This window comes from Callorhinus ursinus, unplaced genomic scaffold (genome assembly GCF_003265705.2).
Source record: "Callorhinus ursinus isolate GAN/ISIS: 27379988/994484 unplaced genomic scaffold, GSC_fseal_2.0 scaffold7, whole genome shotgun sequence".
Taxonomy (NCBI): Eukaryota; Metazoa; Chordata; class Mammalia; order Carnivora; family Otariidae; genus Callorhinus; species Callorhinus ursinus.
The window spans coordinates 74,043,804-74,070,422 of NW_027397069.1; the positions used below are offsets into that span (position 1 = coordinate 74,043,804).

The 26,619-nt window shown below is 36.9% G+C and overlaps 1 protein-coding gene across 4 annotated transcripts in view; it reads left to right on the plus strand.

Moving 5' to 3' along the window:
• Window positions 1-26,619, plus strand: part of MICU2 (mitochondrial calcium uptake 2) — a 171,717-nt gene that overhangs the window by 24,228 nt on the left and 120,870 nt on the right. For all 4 annotated transcript variants that reach the window (XM_025875190.2, XM_025875191.2, XM_073894798.1 and 1 more), the window contains exon 2: window positions 14,176-14,320. In XM_025875190.2, coding sequence (XP_025730975.1) covers window positions 14,176-14,320 — 145 coding nt within the window. The remainder of the gene's footprint in view (window positions 1-14,175; window positions 14,321-26,619) is intronic.

Genomic DNA, 26,619 nt, shown 5'->3' on the forward strand with positions numbered 1-26,619 from the left:
GTTAGGACTTAATAAAAATTTACTCAGGATTCTCTGTGCTTCTGCTGAGAGGCTACCTAACCCAAAATGGGTACTCGAGGAAGGACTCCTAGAACAGTAACTGCCAGAATTAATTCTTAACAAATAAGTTAGCCAAATGAAAAGAGGGACAAGAAACAACTAACTATATTAGATGCTTAGCTTTGTGAAGTGTTTTAATTACAGTCAGAAGCAGAAAGTGGTTATTTAATCTGTCTTCTAGAAAGGTATGCAGTAAAGGTTTTTTGAAGCTCATCAAAGGGTAGCCAGGTCAGTACTGAAGCTAAGGGCACCAGCAAGCCAATCAGTTTTAGGAAAATCGTATGAGCAATGAACAAAACTAAGGTTGGCATTTTAAGTTAGTACAATATTTATTTTGCACGAAGACCCAGTTCATTAAAAAATAATAATAGTACCAATGAAATTTTTAAATAGAAATGTAATTTTGTTCTTAGAGATTGCAAATCTGCCCCTTCATTCAGGTTTTCGTTACCTTTCCATGTTTACCTGAAGGTTTTTTAAAAAAATCTGTTTTATTTTTGTTTTGGGTACAATTTCTTTTTTTATACAAACAACATATTGCTGTTTTCAAAAATAATTAGTCTTTGACCAAATTTTGGGTAGGGTTAGGGTGTGGGACTTAAGGGGCTTGGTGATAGGCAAATTGCTATCAGTATTCAGCCACAAGCTTTAACAGCCATCCTTATAATGAGTTTCCTGTTGACTGAGGGGACAGGCTGTCTTTTGCTGGGGACTGGGGATATGGAAGTCTGAGTAGATCACAGAGAATGTGGGAACCTGAGGGGAAAGCAGTGCAGAATACTATAGGAATGAATTACTTTCCTTCTGCAGTCCCAAACTATAAAATACTTAGACTACAGACTGCAGCTGTTCCCCACGAAGGGGTGGGAGGGAGGAGAGAGGGATCCTTTAAGCCATCCCTTCTTTGCTCCATACTGTGTCATGTGTTGTAAGATACAATATCCTAAATGTTGATATCTCTAGTGGTATCCTCTGTTTATCACTCCATTCTCTGATAGCAGCACTTTCCCCAGGCTTACCTGAAATTCTCAGTTTTGAGGAGACCTTTTCGCATGGATATGTAAGGTTCCAGAAATTAGATCCGTCTTCCATCACAAAAGGTTCCTTGTTCCTGATCTACTTCCTAAGAAGATAGATCACAATCCCGATAAATCTACTGAGACTAGACCTGTTGCTAGTTTTCTACTTAAATTTAATTGTATCATCTTGAAAAATAGTAGTCTGGTGCATATCTCCTTTTTGAAAAGTAAGAAGTCAAAATGTCATGGTTGATAAATAACATTGAAAAATAGTTATCACAGTTTGAAATTTATCCTTGTGAGACATACACATCTGCTAAACGCTAGTTGGTCGTTTCACACTACTGTCTAGCACTTCCCACCTTCCATTCCATTATGCTTCCCCCACTAGAAAGTGAATGTCTCTTCATTTTACCTCTATACAATGCTTGGTCATAGGAGACACATGATATTTCTTAAATAAGTTCGTGTTGAATAGTTGTAGATAGAGTTCACAAAGTAATATTTACCTTCTGTGTGGGCGTGAGGGTGGTGGGGTAATAAGCTGAAGTAACTCCATCATTTCCTAAGGAAAATGTTATTTAGTTATGGCTTCAATGAGTGATATTGATGAAACTTTAGAAGGGTATTGAAGTTTTAAGTTAAGACTCGTCCTTTTTTTAATCATGTGAAGCCTAATTTAAACTTTTCGTTAAGAGCATAAACAAAAATTTATGTAGTTATGTGCCTCCTGCAAGGTAATTATGGAGGAAGGGAGAGTGAGTATTCTGCTCAGTGATCTCATCAGGAAAGAGAAATCAGTTACTAAGATGCTTATTTTTTTTTTTTACTTATCAGCATCTCCTGACAGTGGCCACTTCTTTACACAGAATTCTGTGGGGTTTTTTTTTATTAATTAATATATATAAGCTTGTGCCATTTCATTACCGTGTTTATCTAAGAAAAGTCACACTAGCTTTCTTTGAATCTCTGGGAAGAAGTCTAGACTAGGCCATCACTAAATCAGACAATGTTCAAAAGCCACCCAATGTAGTTCCCAGAGCTTCCAGGTCTCCCAGGAGGGACTTTTGTCTCCTTGGCTAATACTCTGTCATTTTGTAGAGTTTATTGTGAAATACAGCTTATGCAGTGAATATTTCTAATTTAGTCTGGCACTACTTTGTTTCATGTACAATAAAATCTCCCCCATTCAGAACAAAATGGAAAAGTTTTAATGACTGCAATTTTCCAATTGTAAAGTTTTCCTAAGAAGAAAAGATAGTCTTTCAATTAGCCACAGAAAGTTCAAAGACAACAAAGCAATTACATTGTATCCAGACTGCTACAAATTCCAAAATAAAGGTCCCAAATGAATATGGTTTTACTACATCTTATCTAATACATTGTAGGGTATATTGGATATATTAAAAGCATTGCAAGGAAGGCTTTCTTTTCTCACTTTCTTCCCGAGAATGCAGGAACCAAAGAATGTCCAACAAAGAACAGAGAACGGACTTTTTCAGATTTGTCACTTCGTGGATAAAATGTAGAGACAGAATGGTGAAGCACCTGTTGCTTTAAAGGCAATAAACTAGAGAAATGTTTTAACAGAAGTCATCAGCTTTCAAAGATCTCTTTTATCCAGCTCACATCACTCATTGCTCTTAATTCCTTTGTCACATTTTTTCCTGCATTACAAGTAATCCTTGAAATCCATGGAGCATTTTATATATAACCAGAACCATGTGGATGGTTCTCACGTGTTCAGTGTAGCCCCAAATCCCAGCGTTTCAGCTGCCCCTCCTTTCCCATGTATTTAGCTTTAGATGCAGGTTTGAGAAGCAAATAGTTACGGTAATAGGAATTCATCCCCACTGCCATCACTTTCCACCTACCAAGACTCTAAATTCGGTCTCTGGTGGGTTTCAGATAACAGAGAGCCACCAACAGGCCCTCTGCAGCTCTTTGATCTCCACCACTGCATTCTATACTCTTCTTTCTGGGGAGCTAGTTCCTCTAGCAGCTGCTTCCCTCATGCCAGTCCATTGGTTATTTATGTGTAACAGTATACATTAGCCAACAGAGTAGATTTGTAGAAGTTTCTTACGAAATCTCATTATTCAGATAAAGATTGAGATTAATAATGGTTAGTCCATTCCTAGTGGAACAGTTCTCTCGAACTGCAGTAAATAAGTTGAGATAAGGAAGAGCAAAAAAGTTTTTTCCAGCCCTTCAGGTTGAGTAGCTTCAGTGTGCTCTCCCCTGGGCACTGCTTTCATTTCCCCACATAACATGTAAGAGTGATACATGTCTTTGAAGAATAACCTGAGAAATAAATGACATCTTTTATTGTCCCTTTTTTTTTTTTGTATTAACTACTTAGAAAACAGTTTTTAAGATATCCCGCAATAGGGGCATTGTGGTTTTAACCTTATTTAGATTTTCTAACATGTACCTTATTTAGGTTTTCTGAAAGACTAAAACTGATCAGTGTCCCCTGAGGTTTTCTAGGATTATTCAAACCCAAAGTACATACATGTAGGGCAGTGGCAAACAGAGTAGCAAATTCTAGTCTTCATTTCAGTAAAGTTTTTTTTTTCCCACTGTATTTTGGAAATTGATGTTTGATTTTGCTCTTTTCTCTTCCAGGAGCACAGCAGTTATTCATAAGTTGAGTCCTTTGCGTCTGTCATAACGTGTGCATATTCTTTTCCCTGATTGCTTTTCTTTGTGATTTTCTTTGCCTTTTGTGTGATTTTTTTTTTCCTATCACATAGTCCATATATTTTCTGCAAGGTTGATTTTAATCTTTTCTGTTTCTTAAAGTATTTTAAGGTTAATAATGGTGTCTTCCTCTTAGTTAGCTAGACCAACTCCTTTTTCAGGTATTTATTTCTATTGTCTTGCATCTTATCTTTGCTCTCTGATGTTATAAAGTTGCCACTTTCATTTCCTATAACTCTTTCTTGTTTTCTTTCAGAATGTGATTTTCATTGTTCATTGTTTCTTATTGTTCATCTTCATATTTTCTCACAGAATTTGCATAGGCCCAACCGTAGGTTTTTAACAGATGTTCCAGCCAAATATGTTGTTTGCCTCAAACAATGTGAATGTTTATCCTTGACTCCTTTCCATCCTGATCTAAGCACTCTTTTTATATTTGTGTTAGAATATTAGCCAAAGAACAGGATGTTCATAGTTATATCAACTGTTCAATCATTTAGCTGCCTGAGGGATCTGTTGTCATGAATACAGTATTTCCCTCTGCCCAACCAAGTCATAACTTGCTGATGCTGGCCCACCTTTGACAGAACACAGGAGGGAAAAAAGGACAACCGTTGGGCCTATAGTGAATGCAGAGAGTGACAGGAGCTGCTTTTCTCTGGCCTGCACAGTCCCTTCAAACTGGGAAACATCAGTGACAGCACTACCCCTGTCCCATATGGTAACTTTGTACAGATTAGAAAAACATACCCCTTCCTCAGCGCACTTTGCTACCTGCCATTTGCTGGACAACTGCATGGTGATTCCAGTGAATGGTGCCCCTTAGAGTTGTGCAGTGCACACAGCTCTACAGGGTGGCCCTAACCAGTGAGGAATTTCAGAATTTCAACCTCCCATGGTTCAACCTCTCTCCCTTACATGGCACTCCTCTCTGGAAGAAGAAATTAATTTTCAGTCCTAGTGTTATCTTACCATTTGATCCAAATTATCAGAAGATCCTTCTAGGACCAGTTTAAAGTAGGAGATTAGGAGCTAGCTAGCATCAGTATGGCTGTACTTACTGCTTTTTGGTTTTTTGTCATGTTGTGGGAAGGAGGTTTTAAGAACTTTTACTTACACTTTCTCATCAGTATTTTGGGTTTGGGTTTTTTTGTTTTGTTTTTAATGACCCTTTGATTTTATTAGGAGTTAACTCTCTCTAGAAGGTACCTTATACCCCCTTTTTTAGAGGAAACTAGTATAGTAGAAAGGATCTTCCCAGATTTTATTTTCAAGTGGATTATTATATTGATTGAGATTAAAAACCAAAAATCCAAAGGGAAAACTTGTTTATGTAGTAGATCCTTTAATACCTGGCAAGTCCAACTTCTTCTGGTGCTGATATTTTCTCCAGAGCATTGAAACAGCCCTCACTACTTAGAAGGATTTTAGACATGAATATTGATATCTATGCTGACATTTATATCCTAAATAGTCAAAATTATGGTTTGCCTTATAATACTTTTTATCTTTGAAAGGAATTGATTTAGCCCTAGGAAAAAGCAGTCCCATTCTCTTGACATCCTGAAATCCTCCAAACCTATATGTTAGCATACTGAAATGCTGTTTGTAGATGCTTTTCCTGTAAGTGATACCTCGTTATGACTAAGAATACACTAGTGGTAAGTTCTTTTAAAGGTGTATGTTAAAATATTCCATGCTCATGGATTGGAAGAATAAACATTGTTAAAATGTCTATGCTACCCAGAGCAATCTATACCTTCAGTGCCATCCTGATCAAAATTCCATTGACATTTTTCAAAGTGCTGGAACAAACAATCCTAAAATTTGTATGGAATCAGAAAAGACCCCGAATCGCCAAGGAAATGTTGAAAAAGAAAAACAAAGCTGGGGGCATCATGTTTCCCAATTTCAAGCTATATTACAAAGCTGTGATCACCAAGACAGCATGGTACTGGCACAAAAACAGACACATAGACCAATGGAACAGAATAGAGAACCCAGATATGGACCCTCAACTGTATGGTCAGATAATCTTCGACAAAGCAGGAAAAAACATGCAATGGAAAAAAGACAGTCTCTTCAATAAATGGTGCTGGGAAAATTGGACATCCACATACAGAAGAATGAAACTTGACCATTCTCTAACACCACACACAAAGATAAACTCAAAATGGATGAAAGACCTCAATGTGAGGCAGGAATCCATCAAAATCCTAGAGGAGAACATAGGCAGTAACCTCTTTGACGTCGCCCACAGCAATTTCTTTCAAGATACATCTCCAAAAGCTAGTGAAACAAAAGCAAAAATGAACTTTTGGGACTTCATCAAGATAAAAAGCTTCTGCACAGCAAAGGAAACAGTCAACAAAACAAAGGGGCAACCCACAGAATGGGAGAAGATATTTGCAAATGACACTACAGATAAAGGGCTGGTATCCAAGATCTATAAAGAACTTCTCAAACTCAACACCCAAAAAACAAATAATCAAGTCAAAAAGTGGGCAGAAGATATGAAAAGACACTTCTCTGAAGAAGACATACAAATGGCTAACAGACACATGAAAAAATGTTCATCATCATTAGCCGTCAGGGAAATTCAAATCAAAACCACATTGAGATACCACCTTACACCAGTTAGAATGGCAAAAATGGGCAGGGAAAGAAACAACAAATGTTGGAGAGGTGGAGAAAGGGGAACCCTCTTACACTCTTGGTGGGAATGCAAGTTGGTACAGCCACTTTGGAAAACAGTGTGGAGGTTCCTCAAAAAATTAAAAATAGAGCTACCCTATGACCCAGGAATTGCACTCCTGGGTGTTTATCCCAAAGACACAGATGTAGTGAAAAGAAGGGCCATATGCACCCCAATGTTCATAGCAGCAATGTCTGCAATAGCCAAACTGTGGAAAGAGCCGAGATGCCCTTCAGCAGATGAATGGATAAAGAAGATGTGGTCCATATATACAATGGAATATTACTCAGCCATCAGAAAGGATGAATACCCAACTTTTGCATAAACATGGATGGGACTGGAGGAGATTATGCTAAGTGAAATAAGTCACTCAGAGAAAGTCAGTTATCACATGGTTTCACTTATTTGTGGAACATCAGGAATAGCATGGAGGACATTAGGAGACAGAAGGGAAAAATGAAGGGAGGGAATCGGAGGGAGAGATGAACCGTGAGAGACCATGGACTCTGAGAAACGAACAGGGTTTTAGAGGGGAGGGGGGAGGGGGGATAGGTTAGCCCAGTGAGGGGTATTAAGGAGGGCATGTACTGCGTGGAGCACTGGGTGATATACAAAAACAGTGGATTGGGGATCACCACATCAAAAACTAATGATGTATAGTGACTAACATAACAGTAAAATTAAAAAAAAATATATATATATATATAATAATATATAATATATATAATATAATAATATAAAAATAAAAATAAATTAAAAAAAATTTTAAAGTGTATGTTAACAATATTGGAAAGATAAAGAGATTTACATCCTGTGGTCTAATTTTCTTTGACATATAATAGTATTTATGACAAGCCCAAACTATTTCTACTTATATTTTTCTGAAAGACATTCCATTTTCAGTCACGATTCTAATCATTTTCAGTTTATATAAACATAGCCCTGGTATTTTTATATAACAAGCAGTCTACAATGTACTTTGGATATGTAATAGATCAGACAGTAATGTTGAATTTATATAGCATCATTGGGAGTGTGCATGTGAGTGAATCTTCCAGATGACTAAAATTACCCTTGTAAGTAATTAAACATCCTTTTTATGCAAGATATGCATTTAAAGCAGTTAAACTGTGTTACATATTTTCATACATTTTTAATAGAACATTCCCTACATAATTAGCAGTTTCTCGGTGCCTGAAGATCATCACCATAAATAGACCTAGAGGCCACTGATTGGTTGTTTAACCGTGGTTGGTCCAGACTATTGCAGCCATTTCTGTTTTACATTATTTTTCTCTCCTATGTCACTGTCAGGCTATTTAGATCTCCCATCTGCCATCAGTATATGTGACTCTAACATGTATAACTTAATGTTTTTAATGTGCTGGGATTTTTAAACTTAATAACCCAAGTTTATTAGATTGATGTATAGGTTAAGAGTAAGTGCTGAATCATGGTATAAGATATCCTATAAATCAGCCATGTAGGTTACAGTGTCTTACATATATGGTGACTATTGTATATATTAACAAAAGAAGATGTCAGTAGTCAAGATGATCTTTCCAGTATAATATGTCTGCTCTTCTCCTCTTTGATCCATTTTTTTCATGTACCCCAGAGACCTACACCATGGATCTGGCAGCCCAAAGCTCAGAACTGACTTTACTATAATTTGCTGTGCAGTAGTTCCTTATACTCCTCTTTTGTGATCTGGGTCAACTGTCTCCTTCTCTGTGATGCCTTTCTTAGAAGTCTTCCAAGTAACAAGGCAGTTAATTGGTCCTCTTTCTGCCTTCTCACAGATTTTTTTTTTAATATTTCCTGTTAGAGCATTTATTAAAATTATGATATCGTAGTTGTAATAGCTAACCTTCTAAAGCACTACTCTTTCCTGGTATATTGAAAATGACCAAGAAGTAAAAACACAAACCTCTTAGAATGTGCTGGGTGTTATGTTAAGGGCTTTATGTGTATTATTTCATTGAACACTCATTCTTTAAAAGGCTTTGAATAATTCACAGAGATGAAAAGGTACAGCATAGAGAATGTAGTCAATAATATTGTAATAACTTGTATGGTGATAGATAGTGACTACATTTGTTGTGGTAAGCATTGATTAATGTATAGAATTGTTGAATCAATATGCTGTTATACCTGGAACTAATATAACATTGTATGTTAATTATACTTAACTTTTTTTAATGAATAAAAAAATAAATAAAAGACCCTTTGACGTAGATACTACTATTTTCTCCATTTTCCAAATTAGGGTTAAGTGAAAGAGAAGGGTCATATAACTTGGCCAAGTGATAGAGCTGGGATTTAAATCCAGGCACTTTGATTCCAGTTTCCACATTTTTCACATCAGTCAGATGAAGCACAGATGTGTCCAAGGTCACATATCTAGTAAGTGACAGAACTAGAATTTGAATCCCAGGCAGTTTGACCTCAGGGACAGTGTTCTTAATTATTTATTTGCTATCCAACAGTCCCCTTTGTAAACTCCTTAAAGGAAAACCTCGTAGTATCCATCATATATCTGTAGAACAGTGACACATAAGAGGTTCTCTAAAAAAGGAGGGCATTTGATATAATGAGCACTGGGTGTCATATGCAACTGATGAATCACTGAATTCTACCCTCGAAACTAATAATACACTATATGTTAACTAACTTGAAATTAAATTTAAAAAAGAGATTCTTAAATGTTTGAGAATGAATTAATGAACTTTTCACTGCCTGATAGGTAACAATACAGATAAGCTAGGATTTGCTCGTAGATCACTACTCTCAGATATAACTTTAATATTTTGACCTTTTTTATTCCTCCTCATTGTCTCCATCCAAACTGATATTCTAACTACACTCACCAAAGTCTACAAGCCATTGTCTTTGCCTTAGTTCAGTTTGTCAAGCCCAACCTACCACAGATAGGCCACACATATACCAAAGTGAGAAAGAGACTAAAGAAAATGAGTGGCGATTAAAGGAAATGAGTACCCACAAAAATATCAATAACAATAATAGTACAAGGAATGTGAGAACAGCAGCTAACAATTTTTTAAAAGCCCCCTGAAAACTCCTGGTTTTTGGGCGCCTGGCTGGTTCAGTCGGTAGAGCATGCAACTCTTGATCTTGAGGTTTTAATTTTGAGCCCCATGTTGGGTGTAGAGATTACTTAAGTTAAAATTTTTTTAAATAAATAAACTAAAGCCACCTAAAACATGCAAGGGAAGGAGAGAAAGGAAGGGAAGGTGAGAAAAGAGAGAGCATGCAAGCATGTGAGTAGGAAAAGCAGAGATGAAAGAAAGGGTTGGGGAGGAAGGGAAAATTGTTAATTCTTGACAATTAAATCCATCCAGTAAGTCTGAGATTTTATCAGAATGGTTATACAAATGAAGTAAGGCAGAAATAAAATAATAAAAATGGCATATTAAATGTAACATTACGTGTCATGTTTATACTTCAATAAAAATGGTAAATTGTCTAAATTCTATGAAGTAAGCATAAATATATATTGCACATCAATTATAATAGTGCTCTTTTAAAATGTACTTTAAAACTCAACTACTGGGACACCTGGTTGGCTTGGTCAGAGGAGCATGCGACTCTTGATCTCAGGGTCATGAGGTCAAGCCCCATGTTGGGTGTAGAGATTACTAAAGAAATAAATAAATAAACTTAAATTTCAACTATGATAAAGGTGACCTAAATAAAACTGATTTGTTGATTCATCAGCTTGGAATTACAAAAGCTCTAGCAATTAGCTCTAGCTCTAGCTTTAAAACAATATTTTCCCCTCTACAAAAATTTTATTGTAGCGAAGAAACATATTAGAAATCCTACTTACTTTAAGTTTGATTGAACAAGACCAGTAATACATACCATTTAGGAAGTGGACAACAGTTAGCCTAGGCCTAAAAGATGGCTAATTCTTGTTGTAGTCATTTTTATTCTCTAGAGCCTAGCTTAAATCCCACTGTTTTCATGAGCTTCCTCAGCCATCATTACCCACACTGCTTTCTTTGTTTTCCTAGTTTATATAATTCTTAGAGGAGCTAGTATAGGATAGTGGTTGAGCCTGGGGTTGTCATACCACCTATGCTGTCAGCTTACTGGCTGTGTTAATCTAGGCAAGCTGGTAAACCTTGACAAGCCTTGGTTTCTTCTTTTGTAATATGAGGTTGATAAAGATGATGTCTCAAGGTTATTGTGAAGGTGGAGTGAGACCATGTATGTAAAGATATTAGCACTTGCCTTGCATATACTACATGTTTAATTAACATTAGCTATTATTGTCAGGATTAACTACTGTCCTATTGCTGTCTTGATTGATATGTGTTCTGTCTCTTCCTAGAGTGTCCTCAAGTTAGTAGATGCTCAGTTAAGTATTTACTTGAAGGGTGGAGGAGGATGCAGGGAAAGACTAGTGTAAGAGATTGTAACTTGGGGGCTTCTACTTTATATTCAATAAGAGAAGTGGTAGGATTAGAATCTACAGTGGTGTTGACCCCAGGTGATAGCTGGGTACTCAATAAGCAGAGTGTGAGAGATAATAGAAAGGATTAAGAAAAAAGAGAGACATTATTTGTGCTGGCATGGGAGTTAAAAGATTTGGGGGTAGGAGAATAGTCTGTTTATACCATGAAGTAACAGGAATTAAAGGCCACAATACCAGATTGAATTGTGAGGATGTTGTAGGGGTTGTTAGATGTTTGTAAATCACACCATCTACTAATGGAGTCATGGTGGTAGGACAGATTTGTTTTGGAGGTCATTTGTTTATAAGTGACCTTCTAAATTCATGGCCTGTAATTCGGATGACAACTTTAAGGTCAGAAATCAGCCCTTGAAAGGGAGTTTTCGTTTTACCTCCACTACTTTTTCTTGTTCACAAGAGAGGATATTTAACCAAAATTGGAAGGAATGACAACCCAACCAACCATTATTTAAAATGGCACTTCCCAGAATAATTGATTCTTCTCAAGATTCTTCAGAGATGTCATGCTTGTGCAAGTTACAGACATACAGGCATATGGAAACTGGTAATCATGAGATAGGGGGATTTTTAGGGTCCAAATCTCCTAAAAGAAAAAAATAGGATTTCTTTGAAAATAGTTTTCATGTCTTGCTATAAAAGAGTGGGAGGTTTGTGTTTTTACTTCTTGGTCATTTTCAATATACCAGGAAAGAGTAGGACTGCTGCAAGATGGAGGACAACGTGAAAACAAAGAGAGGCAGAGTTAACAATAGTCCGTCCTGCTATGAGACCATTTGAGGAGGAGAATAAATGAGTAATTGACTCCTTTTAGTTGGTTGAAATTTGAAGAGTTTATTTACACAAAAAGGATTGAGTTGGATAAAAAGGTACTCTTTTAATCAGTCAGGAACAACTTAGATATTAGGAAGTATAAAGAAAGACAGCATTTGTTTAGGGATTTGGAAATACATTTCTATGTGGGTTAGTTACTTTTGTTAATCTCTTAATAGACTATATATTAGTTTTAGTATTTTAAATAGAATTGTTCTCTAAGTTAATAATGCATATATCCTTACTCAACTTCTTTCAGTTCTTCTAATACACTGTATTCTCTCTCATATCTAGGACTTTGACAGTGCTGTGACATTTACTGAGAAGACTCTTACCCACCCTCCCTTCCCTATCTCATTTGTATACTTTCTATAATTTCATTGCCAAAACACTCAGTGTGTTCTGGTAGGAGTTAATGTTTGTCTTGTTTACCACTGTTTTCCTGCATATACTCAGTATCAGTTTGTTAAATAAAATAATAATATATCTGTTACTGTATCTGCCTCATGTATAAAATGTTCAGAGTATTAAGAAAATTCAATTTTCTGATTATTATGTAAGAGTATGGACTCATGTAATCAAAGCATGCCTCAAGTCATTTTTATAGTAGTAATTTAAGGGGAAAGAAAAGGAAAGACATGAATAGACAGGTTCTGAAGAAGATACGGGTTCAGATCATTCCAGTATTATTGAGTATTCAATATATGTCCAGTATTCTGGCATGCACTGTGTAGAACACAAAAGAGGCATACAACTAGCTGCTCAAGGAAAGCAATTGTCAAAATAAGGAGAGAGAATTAATACTAGTCAGGAAACCAAGATCAGCCAAAAAGGAGCTGTTAACTTTGAATTTTGTTGGCTTCGAATTTTGTTGGCTTTGAATATGCAGAGGTTTAAGCAACTGGAATTCACATTTTTTCCCCCATTTTAATTCTAGTCAGTGAACATTACTGTGTGTCAGGGTAAATAATAGGTTCAGTAGCACTAAGTGTGAAAAGGAAGTATGTGTCCAGGAAGGATGTTGTGGTCCAGGTCAGAGAAGTGCTTTAAGGAAAGCAATCCAAGGTGAGAATGTGCTTTTGGATTTCACAGATAATACTCGCATTTGTGTCAACATTGCTATATTGACATTGGTGTTTACGTTAACTGTTGTGTTCTTCCAGTTTGCCTAGGATACAGTGCCCAGCCACGGATAGGAGGTTAGTGTGGTAGTTAAGGGATTGAAACACTTTGAGTTGGACACCCCTGGTTTTTTATCCTGGCTGTGCCCTTTCCTTTAGTTGCCATATCTACTTTAGTATCTGTTGTTCAGTTATTGTGAGGAGTAACTAAATAATTCATGTAGAGTGCTTTATTAGTATAGTCCCTAGCACATAGTAAGTGCTCAACAAAAGGTTAGCAATAAAGATTTCAATATTGTTTATATCAGCATTGAGTCAAGGTCTAGGTGCCATTGCCTGAGATATCCAGACTCTTACACTGACAATATTTTACCAGTTCTTGTCCTTTTAGCACTCTCCACCCATGATGTAAATATATTTCTGAAAGCAGAGCTATTTATCAGACATGATATATTTTATCTTTGTGAAAAAGCACAACTTTACTTGATCTTTTGCCTCTACCTTTTTTTTTAAAGATTTGATTGATTGATTGATTGATTTGACACAGAGAGCGAGAGAGCACAAGCAGGGGGAACAGTAGAGGGAGAGGGAGAAGCAGGCTCCCTGCCAAGCAGGAAGTCTGATGCCGGGCTCCATCCCAGAACCCTGGGATCGTGACCTGAGCCAAAGACAGACGCCCAACCATCTGAGCCACCCAGGCGCCCCATTGCCTCTACTTTTCTCTCTGATCTGATCTTCTGCCACACTGCTCCTTGAAGACACCAGGCTTACCTAGAAACACACACACAGAGGAATCTCATGGTCTTTGATTTACTTTTCCTCTTGCTTAGGATGCTTTTCCTCCAGAGAGCCCCAGGGCTCACTAACTGCACCTCATTTAGTCTCTTTAAATGTCATCTCTTTAGGAAGGCCTCCCCTGAGTATCTTATCTAAGATACTACTCCTTATGACTTTCTTATCCTGCTTAATATTTCTTTGTGGTACTTCTTATTATCTCACCTTATTTTCTATATGTATTCATTAATTGTTAATGAATTAATTCCACTCGAATGGAAATTCCTTCAAGTTAGTATCATTCACTGTTTTATCTTCATGCTTGAAAGAGTGGCAAGTAAGACAGTCAAGTAAATATTAAATGAATGTTTGAAAAATTTGGAGATTGTTAGACTAAACACTAAAACTACTCTGTAAAGATTATTCTAGAAGTAGCTAAGTTGGGGAATCATACTGAAAAAAGTCTTAAATTGCAATTTCTTTTTCTTTTAGGAAAATGTTGACTCTGGAGGGATGGGAGAAAAATTGTCGCTTCGTAAACAGCGCTTCATGCAGTTTTCTTCACTGGAACATGAAGGAGAATATTATATGACACCACGAGACTTCCTCTTTTCAGTAATGTTTGACCAAATGGAACGTAAGTTGTTTTTTGCATTTTTAAGTTTTTTAAGGTTTTTTTTTTTTTTTTTTAGAAATCAAACATTAAGGCTGAAAAACTTCTATTTTCCAGAATTGGTAACAGCTTTTCTTCATTTTAATTATAATTCTTTGTACCATGCATTTGCTTATTATTTAGACTTTACATTCTTCATGACACAAGTGTAGTTAAACATTTTATGTATTTATCTAAGAAATAGTTGTTTTTTATGGGTTTTTCTAAAGAGCCAAAGGGAAAACAGGTAAGTTTTTAATGTCACTAAATATGTTAATAGAATAATTAATTTATCTAGGATATTAGTTTTTGGTAGTATTAATGTTTTAAATTGGGCAAAGAATGAAACCAGATTAGAGCAATGAGAAGCAAAAATCCAAAAGCTATAATTATGTCATTTTATTTCGTAAACCATCAACTTTTAATGATTCCAAATGATATTAGAAATTCTTAGTTGTATTACCTAAACTAGTCCCTTTTTCTTTGCAGAGAGTAAATACAGCCCCATCCTCTGTGCCCTCTATTATAAAAGTGTTCTCTGAAAACTTCTTGCCTTCCTCACACCTGTCAGGTGCTGGAAGTACTGCCCTGTAGGTAGCTATATGTGGGACAGCTGATAAGGGCTAGTGTAAATTGAGTTGAAAAAGACTATGAAGACTTGGGAAGGCATTTTCAATATTGAGAGATGACTTGAATAAAAACAAAATGAATGATTATGGCATGCTCTACACAGTAAGTTCACCAAACACTAAAACCAAAGAATTGTGTTAGGGAGTAGTGACAGATCAAATTGCAAAACAGATAAGGGTCATATTGTACAGGGCCTTTCGGTAACCCTCTGCAACCATCAGAGGCTTGTGTATTTGGTAGAGATGAGTGGACATCATCTTTGACCAGTGAGGGAACAGTGAAGGTTTATGAGCAGAAAAATAAATATAGGTTATTTTGATACCTCTTTGGAGGGAAGTTTGGCAGTATGTATCAAAACCCTTAAAGTATGTACTTACTTTGTGCAGTAAGTTCACTTCTAGAGAACTAATTAGTCTAAGTAAATAACTGGAGAGATCAAAAAGATTTTTTTTAAGGTAGTTTACTTTCCAACATGTAAAGAGCTTAAACATCGTCACTCCTGACCTCACAGCAAGAAAAAAGCTGAAAAACTGAAAGTCAGCAGCTCTTCTTTGATCCATCAGAGAATTGAGACCATAAGGCATAGGAACATGAAAACTGGAGATGGGCAGATACAGAGAAGCAGAGCTTACCCAGAGGAGAAACTACTTGGAAACCACCATGGCAGCCAGCATCTGGTGGGAACATTTAAAGAGTGATTTGGCTAATTGCTAGAATCTGAGCATGGGCTAGCTTGAGAGATAAAAACTTGTGAAGACGCAGCCATGACGGTCTCATGTACTTTTGTGAGTTTTACCTAGAGGAGCCCCACCAGGTTCTCACAGTGAAGATCTGAGGGAAATCTTCCCTCAAGGGGAGGGGAAAAGTAATCATTTTTAAATACTTCCAGAGCATTCTGTTCTCCTTAGCAAAGGCCTGCACAGGAAGCTTTTACCAAAGTCTAACCAACCTGGGGGAATGGAAATACCCAACTCTGGCCCCCTCTAGCCTTCCCGTCTCACTTATGAAGGAAAACAAAAAACTGAAAGCACTTGTGAGGCTCACAATCCTGGGATACAGGCTTACTAACAGACTGAGACCTAATCATAAGATTATAAAACACTTCTCCTCCCCCCGCACCTCACCACACATTAGGAAGGCTCCTAAGGGGGATACAACAGAAAGAACTGCACTTCTCCGACCTTATATATGAAGGAGTCTCTAGGGAAATGAAAACAACAGAAGAGACAAAAACAAGGACACCAGAGGAAATGTTTAAAAGCCTCTGACACCTACAACTATAGCAGATAGTAAACTCATCCTAATGTTATCCAGATAAACATAGAACCTCACACTTAAAACCTATCTCCTTAAGTAATATTTACCTAATAGATCTTATCTGGCTCTCAGACAACTCAGTTGACATGCTAAAAGGCAAAAGGCCTTCTGAAGAGACAAAGCAAGCATCAGAACCAGATCCAAATATAGCAAAGATTTTGGAGTTAGCAGACCAGAATTTAAAATAACCATGATTAATATAACTAAGTGCTCTAATAGAAAAGTACACAACATATAATAACAGATAGGTAATGTAAGCAGAGATGGGGGAACTCTTAGAATCAAAAAGAAATGCTAGAAATAAAAAACACTATAATAGAAATGAAGAATGCCTTTGACGGGCTCATTAGAATAATGCTCTGGGCCGAAGAAATAATCAGTGAGCTTGAAGACATGTTAATTGAGATTTCTCAAACTGCAAAAAAGAAAGACTGGAAAAAAAACAAGGTCCAAGAAGTGTGGGACAAAAATTGTAACATGCACATAATGGCAATACCAAAGAAGAAAGAACAGAAGAAATATTCAAAGTTATTAACAACTGAGAAATTTCCAAAATTATTAATAAACACCAAACCACAAATTCAGGAAGCTCACAGAATTCTAAGCAGGCTAAATATTTAAAAAAAACAAAAACAAAAAACCCTATCCTAGGCATATCATTCAAACTATAGAAAATCAAAGACAAAATCTTAACAGAAGTCAGGGGGGAAAGACCTTACTTAAAGGGATAAAGGTTAAGAATTGTATCATACTTCTCTTCTGAAACCATGCAAGCAAGAAGAGAGTAGAGTAAAATATTTAAAATTTTGGGATGGGGGAGGAGTTAAGATGGCGGAATAGTAGGGGGACCCTGGGACACAGCTAGATAAACATCAAATCATTTTGAACAACTAGGAAACCGATCTGAGGAAAGAAAACAATCGCACAATTGGAGGGGGAGAACATGACAAATGTGAGCTTCAGAGAGTGACTTGGGAGAGAGAAAAGCTGCAGTACTACGGAGTGGTGGGAACCCTTCTCATAGAGCAGTCAGGGATGGAGGGTTGGAGCAAGGCTCGGTGGTGTGGGGATATCCTGGGTCGCTGGGGAAGTGAATATTCCCCTTCCTGGAGTGCATTTGGAAGATGGTATTTTGCCTTTCCAAGGACAGAAACCTGCCAGGCAGTTTTGAACCGCCATTCAACAGCAGGGGACAGAGGCACCCACAGACGGCAGATAACCTGGTTGTGGCTTTTTGCTGTGTTTCAGCATAGACTCTGGGCACTCATACAGGCATGCAGCTGCTTTTCTGGGACAAAAAGGTGTCAGGCACAGCACTGCAAGACTCTTTCAGGGGAAGGGAGTGGGTTCACATGCCACCAGATACTTTAAGACTTGTTGTTTTGAATCCCAGCTGCCAGCCAGAGATAAAACACTGGAGAATTAGCCTTGGGCGGGCCAATGGCCAGGCACAGATAGGCTGAAGGCAGGGTTCTGATGAAAGCCTGGGACATAGAAGAAAAGATCATTCACTTTTCTGTGAGGGTCTCCTGAACAGCAGCAGCCTCGAGTTTCCATCCCCCTGTTGAGAGGGCGGGTTGACACCATCCTCCCTGCCCACCAGCATAGTCAGACTTCAGACAGAACACAACCCCTGGAGTCACTTACACCAAACTCTGCACACACACACACACACACACACACACACACACACACACACCCGCCCCAGTGCACTGGCAGGGGAATCTTTACAGAGGCATGTCTGACTGTTAGCCAGTGCAGCAGGCCTCTCTCTCAGAAGACCAACACAGGCCCTCCCATGCATCAAGGCTACTGACTGTGGAGTGCTCCAAAGCTCAGTTTAGCTCCACCCCCCCATTATTTTTTTATTTTTATTTTTTATATATTTTTTCCTCTTTGGCATCAGGCTTATAGTTTTTTGTTCATTTGTTGGCTTATTTCTTTTTCTAGTTTTTTGGATCAGGCTTTTTTTTTCCCCCTAATTTATTTTTCTTTGGAATCAGGCATATACGTTTTGATTTGTTTGTTCGTTTGCTTACTTGTTCCTTTTCCTTTTTTCTTAGATTGGGCTTTTTTTTTCTTTCTTTCTTATTAGGCCTATCTTAATAAACAGACCCAAGTACAACAACTAAAGGTCCAAACACGCCCCATTGCAAGCAAGGAGGAACTCTACAGGGGACTGGCCTGTGGGAAAGAGCAGCCAAAACAAGCAGCAGAGTACACACAACATACACCAGAAATACTTCCTGAAGCACCAGGCCCTGAACAGTGTATGACCACTTCATAATATAGTATTACTCTCAGAAGCAGGAAACTAACAAGCTTTCATAACATGCAAAAGACAGAAACCTAGACATAATGATAAGATGGACAAATTCTCCCCGAAAAAAAGATCAAGAAGAAACCACAGCCAGGGGGTTGCTCAAAACAGGTATAAGCAATATATCTGAACAAGAATTAAGAACAACAGTCATAATACTAGCTGGGCTTGAAAGAAGCATAGAAGACACTAGAGAAACCCTGCCTGCAGAGATAAAAGACCTAAAAACTAGTCAGGCCGAAATAAAAAATGCTGTAACTGAGATGCAAAATTGACTGGATGTAATCACAACAAGGATGGAAGAGGCAGAGGAACAAATAGGTGATATAGAAGATAAAATCATGGAAAATAAGCTGAAAAGAGGGAAAGAAAACTATTAGATCACAAATATAGACTTAGGGAACTCAGCGGTTTCACAAAGTGCAATAATATCCATATCATAGGAGTCCTAGAAGAGAGGGAAAAGGGGGTAGAAGGTCTATTTGAACAAATTATAACTGAGAACTTCCCTAATATGGGGAAGGAAACAGTCATTCAAGTCCAAGAGTGCACAGAGAACTCCCCTCAAAGTCAGCAAAAACAGGTCAACAACACCAAGGCATATCATAGTGATACCTGCAAAGTACAAAGGTAAAGAGATAATTCTGAAAGCAGCTAGGGACAAAAGGTCCTTAACCTACAAGAGTAGACAGTTAAGGTTAGCAGCAGACCTTTCCACAGAGACCTGGCAGTCCTGAAGGGAGTGACATGATATATTCAATGTGCTGAATGGGAAAAATATGCAGCCAGGAATACTATATCCAGCAAGACTGTCATTCATACTAGAAGGAGAAAGTTTTCAAGACAATTGCAAAAACTAAAGGAGTTCTTGAACACTAAACCAGCTCTGCAAGAAATACTAGAGGACCATTTGAGCAGGCAAGAGAGACCAAAAGCAACAAAGACTAGAAAGGAACAAAGACAATCTACAGGAACAGCGACTTTACAGGTAATACAGTGGCACTAAATTCATATCTATCAATAATTCTCTGAATGTAAATGAACTAAATGCTCCAATCAAAAGACATAGGGTATCAGAATGGATAAAATTTTGAAAGAAAAATCCACCAACCTAGAATTCTGTATCCAGTGAGGTTATCCTTCAAAAGTGAAGGAGAAGTAAAGAAGTTCTCAAACAAAAACTGAGGGAATCTGTCATCAGTAGACCTGCTGTAAAGAAACATTAAGTTCTTCTGAAAGAAGAAAAATGATATAGGTCAAAAACTCAGGTCTACAATGAAGAAAATAAGAGAGTTAGAAATGGAATAGATGAAGATACAAGAAAGTCATTTATTTTTCTTATTCTTAACAGATCTGACAGTTTATTCAAAATAATAGCAACATATTGGATGATTATAGCTTATGAATAAGTGAAATGCATGACAGCAGTATTCTAAGGAACGGGATTAATGAATTGGGGATATTCTGCTATAAGGCACCTGCACTACCCATGAAGCAGTATAGTGTTACTTGGAAGTAGACTTAGTTTGGTTATAAATGTATATTGCAAACCTTGGGGAAACCGCTAAAAAATATTTAAAGAAACATAATTGACATGCTATGAGGGGAGAATCAAATTGTACAAAATGCTCAATTAAAATCAGAAGGCAGAAAAAGACAAAAAAGGAAGTAAAAACAAGAACAATGAATAGAAAACAGTTACAAATATGGTAGATACTAATCCAACTATCAATAATCACTTTAGACAAGAAAGTTCTAAATACACCAATTAAAAGACATGTATTTAAAATTTTTCAAAGATAATCTCTTTGGGTTAGAGAAATATTTCTTAAATAAGACACAAAAAGTAGGGGTGCCTGGGTGTCTCAGTCAATTAAGCATCTGCCTTCAGCTCAGGTCATGATCCCTGGGATCCTGGGGTCCTGGGAGAGAGCCCTGCATCAGGCTCCCTGCTCAGTGGGGAGCCTGCTTCTCCCTCTCCCTCTGCCCCTCTCATGGGTGTACACAGTCCTTCTCTCTCTCATCTCAAATAAACAAATAAAATCTTTTAATAAATAAGTAAATAATTAATTTTTAAGACACAAAAAGCATTAATATAAGAGATTGACAAATTCAACTATATTAAAATTAGAACTTCTGTTTATCAAAAGTTGCCTTAGAGAAATTGAAAAGACAAGCCACAAACTGGCAACATTTATGTACAATACATATGACTGACAAATAATTAGTGTTTAGAATATATACAAATCTACAAATCAGTAAGAAAAAGACAATCCAATCAAAAAATGGGCAGAGGAAATAAATAGCATTCACAGAAGAGGAAACACAAGAACAATAAACATACATTTACCTTTGTTGGTGACAATAAGATACAAGTTTATACCTTTTAGATTGGCAACAGTTAAGTCTGTTAATAACAAAGGTTGTAGAGGGTCTAGCTCAATATGGACTTTTATACCCTATTGGTTATAAGTATCAGTTGAAACAGCTACTTTAGAAAACACTTGGGCACTGTCTTATAAAGTTAAACTTTTGCATAATTTTTGATCCAAAAATCCCATTCCTCTGGGTATACATACTGTACAACCAATAGGAACACTTGCACATATACACACAGTAGGATGTATGTATAAGAATACTCATAGAAGCAATATTAGCAAAAAAAAGCTAGAAACAACCCAAAATGTCCATCATTTGGAGAATGGATAAATAAATTGTGCCATATTCATACAATGGAATTTTATTTAGTACTAAAAGTGAACAAACCGAAGAGATCAACTCCCATCACATCAGCATGAGGAGCTCCATGGACCTGCATCCCACTGAAACTGATTAAATATTTTAAAATATCATTTAAAGTCTCTGGAAACATTCCTAAGGTCATACAGCAAATGAAGAACCATGTATTTAAGAAAATCTGCTAAAATTGGATGAGAAGTGAGTCTGTGGTATTTGAACTAAGACTGATCCCTCCCTCCTCCCAGTCCAGTGAAACCAAAATTCCCTTCCAGACTGGTGCAGCCAAGAACACAGGGTTCTCTCTAGCCCCAGCTCCTAGTCAGAAGGCTTACTTCCCAGGGGGAGTAGGACACCAGCATTTCTCATCCTACCGTCAGTTACTTGCAGAGGCTAAGTTCTGTGCAAGTGCAATTGAGCGGTGGGAGCTCCCTTCTTGTCCCCAAGACCTCACTTACAGAATGAAGTCTCTGCTTGGGGTCCGTGCCACTGAGAATACTGGAACTTTGATTTCTCTCCTCCTGGCTAGTAAGGCTTTGCTTCCACTCTGAGATCAGAGATTACTACCACCCATCTCTTAGAATAGGGGTGTCACTTAGAGCCCTACTCCCAGCTCTGGAGCCCTGGGTAAGAGATTTTGCCTGGGGAAAGAAGCAGGTGGTAAAACAAATAGCTGCTAATGTCTTTGCAAAGAAACTGACTTCATTTTAAACAGCATAAAGAAGCTCAAGCCTAAGGGTGCTCTGAAAAACAAGTGGAAGTTGTGGTGAAAGATAATTGGGAGATTATTGATAGGTTCAATGAAGATAACTATAGGCTGGCTAGTTTGTGGAAGAGAATGAAGGAAAGACAGCTGGAAGGAGCACTACCAGGTTCATAACAAATATTAAACACTGATCATGGGAACTATTCCTTCAGGGAGCCCAAATTTGATTGTATTATTGTCCAGAACAATATGTCTCAAGCATTCTTGGAAAAAATAAAGCAGTCAGCTGACAATTAGTGGAGCTTAACACCTTGTTTGGTATGGTCAGGAAAAGAGACCAGGAGGGCTGCCGAACCTATTGCCATCCCAGTGATTGTGGGCATACCTAAAGCTTTGCCTGCCTGAGGAGCAACATCAGAGGCTTAATGCACATAGAAAACAAAAAGTAAAATGGTAAATATAAATTCAGCTATATCAGTACCACCATCAAATGTGAATGTATCAATCAATCCAATCAAAAGGCAGAAATTGTCAGAGTACTTTTTTTTTAGGTTTTTATTTCAATTTCAGTTAGTTAACATACAGTGTTACATTAGTTTCAAGTGTACAATATAGTGTATCAGCAATTCTTTTTTTTTTTTTAAGATTTTATTTATTTATTTGAGAGAGAGAGAGTGAGAGTACACGAGAGAGGGTAGGGTCAGAGGGAGAAGCAGACTCCCCCACTGAGCCTGGAGTCCGATGCGGGACTCGATCCTGGGACTCCAGGATCATGACCTGAGCCAAAGGCAGTCACTTAACCAACTTAGCCACCCAGGCGCCCTAGTGTATGAGCAATTCTATACATTACTCTTACACTTATCACAAGTGCCTGCCTTAATCCCTATCACCTATTTAACTCATCCCCACCGCTCCCCTCTGGTGATCATCAGTTTATTCTCTGTAATTAAGAGTCTGTTTCTTGATTTGTCTCGTTCTTTTTTTCCCCTTTGCTCCTTTGTTTTCTTAAATTCCACATAGGAAGGAAATCATATGGTATTTGTCTTTCTCTGACTGACTTACTTCACTTAGCATTATACTCTCTAGCTCCATCCATGTCATTGCAAATGGCAAGATTTCATTCTTTTTTACGGCTGAATAATATTCGTGTGTGTGTGTGTGTGTATGTGTATGCCAGCTTCTTTATCCATTGAGCAGTCGCTGAACACTTGGGCTTCTTCCATATATGTCTTGGCTATTGTCAGTACTGCTGCTATAAACATAGGGGTACATGTATCCCTTTGAATTAGTGTTTTTATATTCTTTGAGTAAATACTCAGTAGTGCAATTGATGGATCATAGAATAGTTCTGTCTTTTACTTTTTGCGGAACCTCCATACTGTGTCCCATAGTGGCTGCACCAGTTTGCCTTCCCACCAACAGTGCAAGAGGGTTCCTTTTTCTCCACATCCTCACCTACACCTGTTGTTTCTTGTGTTTTGGATTTTAGCCATTCTGACAAGTGTGAGGTGATATCTCATTGTAGTTTTGATTTGCATTTCCCTGATGGTAAGTGATAATGAACATCTTTTCATGTGGTCAGACTAGATTTAAAAATAAGATCCAACTATTTGCTGTTAACAGGAGATAGTTTAGATGCAAAAACAAAGAAAAAGTGAAAGTAAAAAGATGGGAAAAGGTATACAACCACCACAAGAAATCTGGAGTGGCTCCTAAGTATTTTATTCCTTTTGATGCTGTTGCGAATGGAATTATTTTCTTAATTTCCTTTTTGGATTATTCATTGCAGGTATAGAGAAATACAAGATTTTTGTGTGTGGATTTTTTTTTTTTTATCCTGTAGCTTTGATAAATTATTCCAACAATTTTTAGTGATTTTCTAAAGATTTTCTACATATAAGATCATGTCTTCTATGAATAGAAATATTTGTATTTGCTCCTTTTCTAATTGGGTGACCTTTATTTCTTTTTCTTGCGTAATTGCTCTGTCTAAAACTTCCAGACACATGTTCAATGGAAGTGGTGAAAACAGGCAGGCATCCTTTCCTTGTTCCTAATCTTACTGTTAAAGCTTTCAGTCCTTATTGTTGAGTTTGTAGTTCTCTCTCATTTTTCACATATGTCCTTTATAGAAGATACCTTCTGTTCCTAATTTATGGAATGTTTTTTATCATGAAAGGGTGTTGGATTTTGTCAGGTGCCTCTTTTGGACTAATTGAAATTATCATATGGAGTTTTTTCTTTGATTCTATTAATGTGTTGTAATACATGGATTGGTTTTCATATCTTGAACCACCCTTGCATTCCAGGAATAGATCTCCTTTGGCCATGGTATATAATCATTTTAACATGCTATTGAATTCTGTTTGCTAGTATTTTGTTGAGAATTTTTACACCAATATTAGCAAGGGTTATTGGCCTATAGTTTTCTTTCCAATGCCTTTATCTAGCTTTGGCATCAGGGTAATACTGGTCTCTTAGGGGGAGTTCAGACTTGTTCCCATCTCTTCAGTTTTTGGAAGAGTATGAAGAGTATTGGTATTCTTATTTAAATGGTAGAATTCTCTAGTGAGGCCTGGACTTTTGTTTGTTGGACACTTTTTTTTTTTTTAATCACTGCTTTAATCTCCATACTTGTTTAGGTATATTCACATTTTCTGTTTTTCCTTGGGTTCATTTTGCTAGTTTCTAGTTATTCGTCCATTTCATCAAGGTTATCCAGTTTGTTGGCATATAATTATTGATAGTATTGTCTCAGAATTTTTTTTATTTCTGCAAAATCAGTAGGAATGTCCCCATTTTCATTTCTGATTTTAGTAATTTAACTTAAGCTTTTGTTCTTTTATTATAGTCAAACTAACTGAAGGTTTATATTTTGTTGATCTCTTCAAAGAACTAACTTTTGGTTTTGTTGATTTTCTTTATTATTCTATTCTGTTTGGGTTATCTCCATTTAAATCTTTATTATTTTTTCCCTATGCCAGCTTTCAGTTTAGTTTGCTCTTCTCTTCTTTTCTCTAGCTCCTTAATGTGCAGTTGATTTGAGATCTTTCTTCTTTGTTAATGTACACTTCTATAGCAATAAATTTCCCTGTAGGCAGTGTTTTTACTGTGTCCCATAAGTTTTAATATGTTGTGATTTTATTCCCATTCTTCTCAAGATATTTTCTAATTTCTCCTGTGATTGCTTCTTTATTGGTTATTTGAAGAGTGTGTTAATGTCCACAATATTTGTGAATTTTCTGGTTTTCCTTCTGCTGCTCATTTCTAGTTTCATCCCACTGTTATTAAAAACAAAATACTTTATATGATTTCAACCTTTAAATGTATTAAGACTTGTTTTTTCAACTATTTTATGGTCTATCCTGGGAATGTTACATGTGCACTTGAAAAGTATATACATCCTGATATTTTTAAGTGAACAGTTCTGTAAGTCTGTTAGGTCTAATTGGCATATAGTGTTATTCAAGTTATCTAGTTCCTTATTAATCTTCTTGTTGGTTGTTCTGTTCATTGTTGAAATGAAAGTAGAATATTGAAGTCTCTATTATTGTAGAACTGTCTTTTTCCCTTGAATTCTGTCAATTAAGAAGGGTTTTTTTTAAGGGCATAAAGAGTAAGAGTGCATTTTTTTCTTATTTATATATGTATATAAATAAAATATAGTCTGTACGGGTATCACCAAATTGCTGATAGTACACTCTTGGCTTTTGGAATTATCAGTTTTTATATTTTCTTTTTGTTCTTGGAATTTTTAATTCATCTGCAAAGTAGATTATCGGTATAAAAAAGAAAAGGTTTTAAATGCTTCTTAAATCTACATTTAAAAGGTAAGTGAAACAAAAAGAGGCTATTAGATTTTTAAAATAAGACTGTTGACCAATGATGAAAATGCAGTATCATATAAGTCAGGAGGGGCACCTGGCTCACTTGGTTACGTGTCTGCCTTCAGCTCAGGTCATGATCCCAGGGTCCTGGGATCGAGCCCCACATCTTCTCCCTCTCCCTGCCACTCCCCTTGCTTGTGCACACACTCTCGCTCTTGCTCTCTGTCAAATAAATAAATAAAATCTTTAAAAAACATATATATATAGGAAATGTTTGGTCAGTAGTATGGGTGTTCCAGAAAGGTCCAGTAGAATGATAACTGGAAAGAGGTTACTGGATTTGATCACTAGCATGAGCCATTAGGACCTTAGGTCAGTTTCAAGAGAGTGGTGGGCAGTTAAAGAGAGAATTGTAAGGACTGAGAACAGCAGGTATAGATTGCTTTTTCTAAAAATTTTGGTTCTAAAGGAGGACAAAACAGGATGATAGTATAGGAGAAAACAAAGGATAATGGAAGAATTCTTTAGAAATATTTTATAGCCAAACAACTCTTGTTTATCAGAAATGTCAGTGCTGTTTCCTATACTATAATTTATGCTCATTTTTTCATATAAGTGTTTCAAGTGGAGGTTGTAAAAATTGATCATCCTCAAAATGTTAATGTATTGTATACTTGTGAATAGTATGTATTAGTGTTTGTTTTCTCATCACCTAATTCAGTGATTCGCCCCTTTGATTTTCATTAAA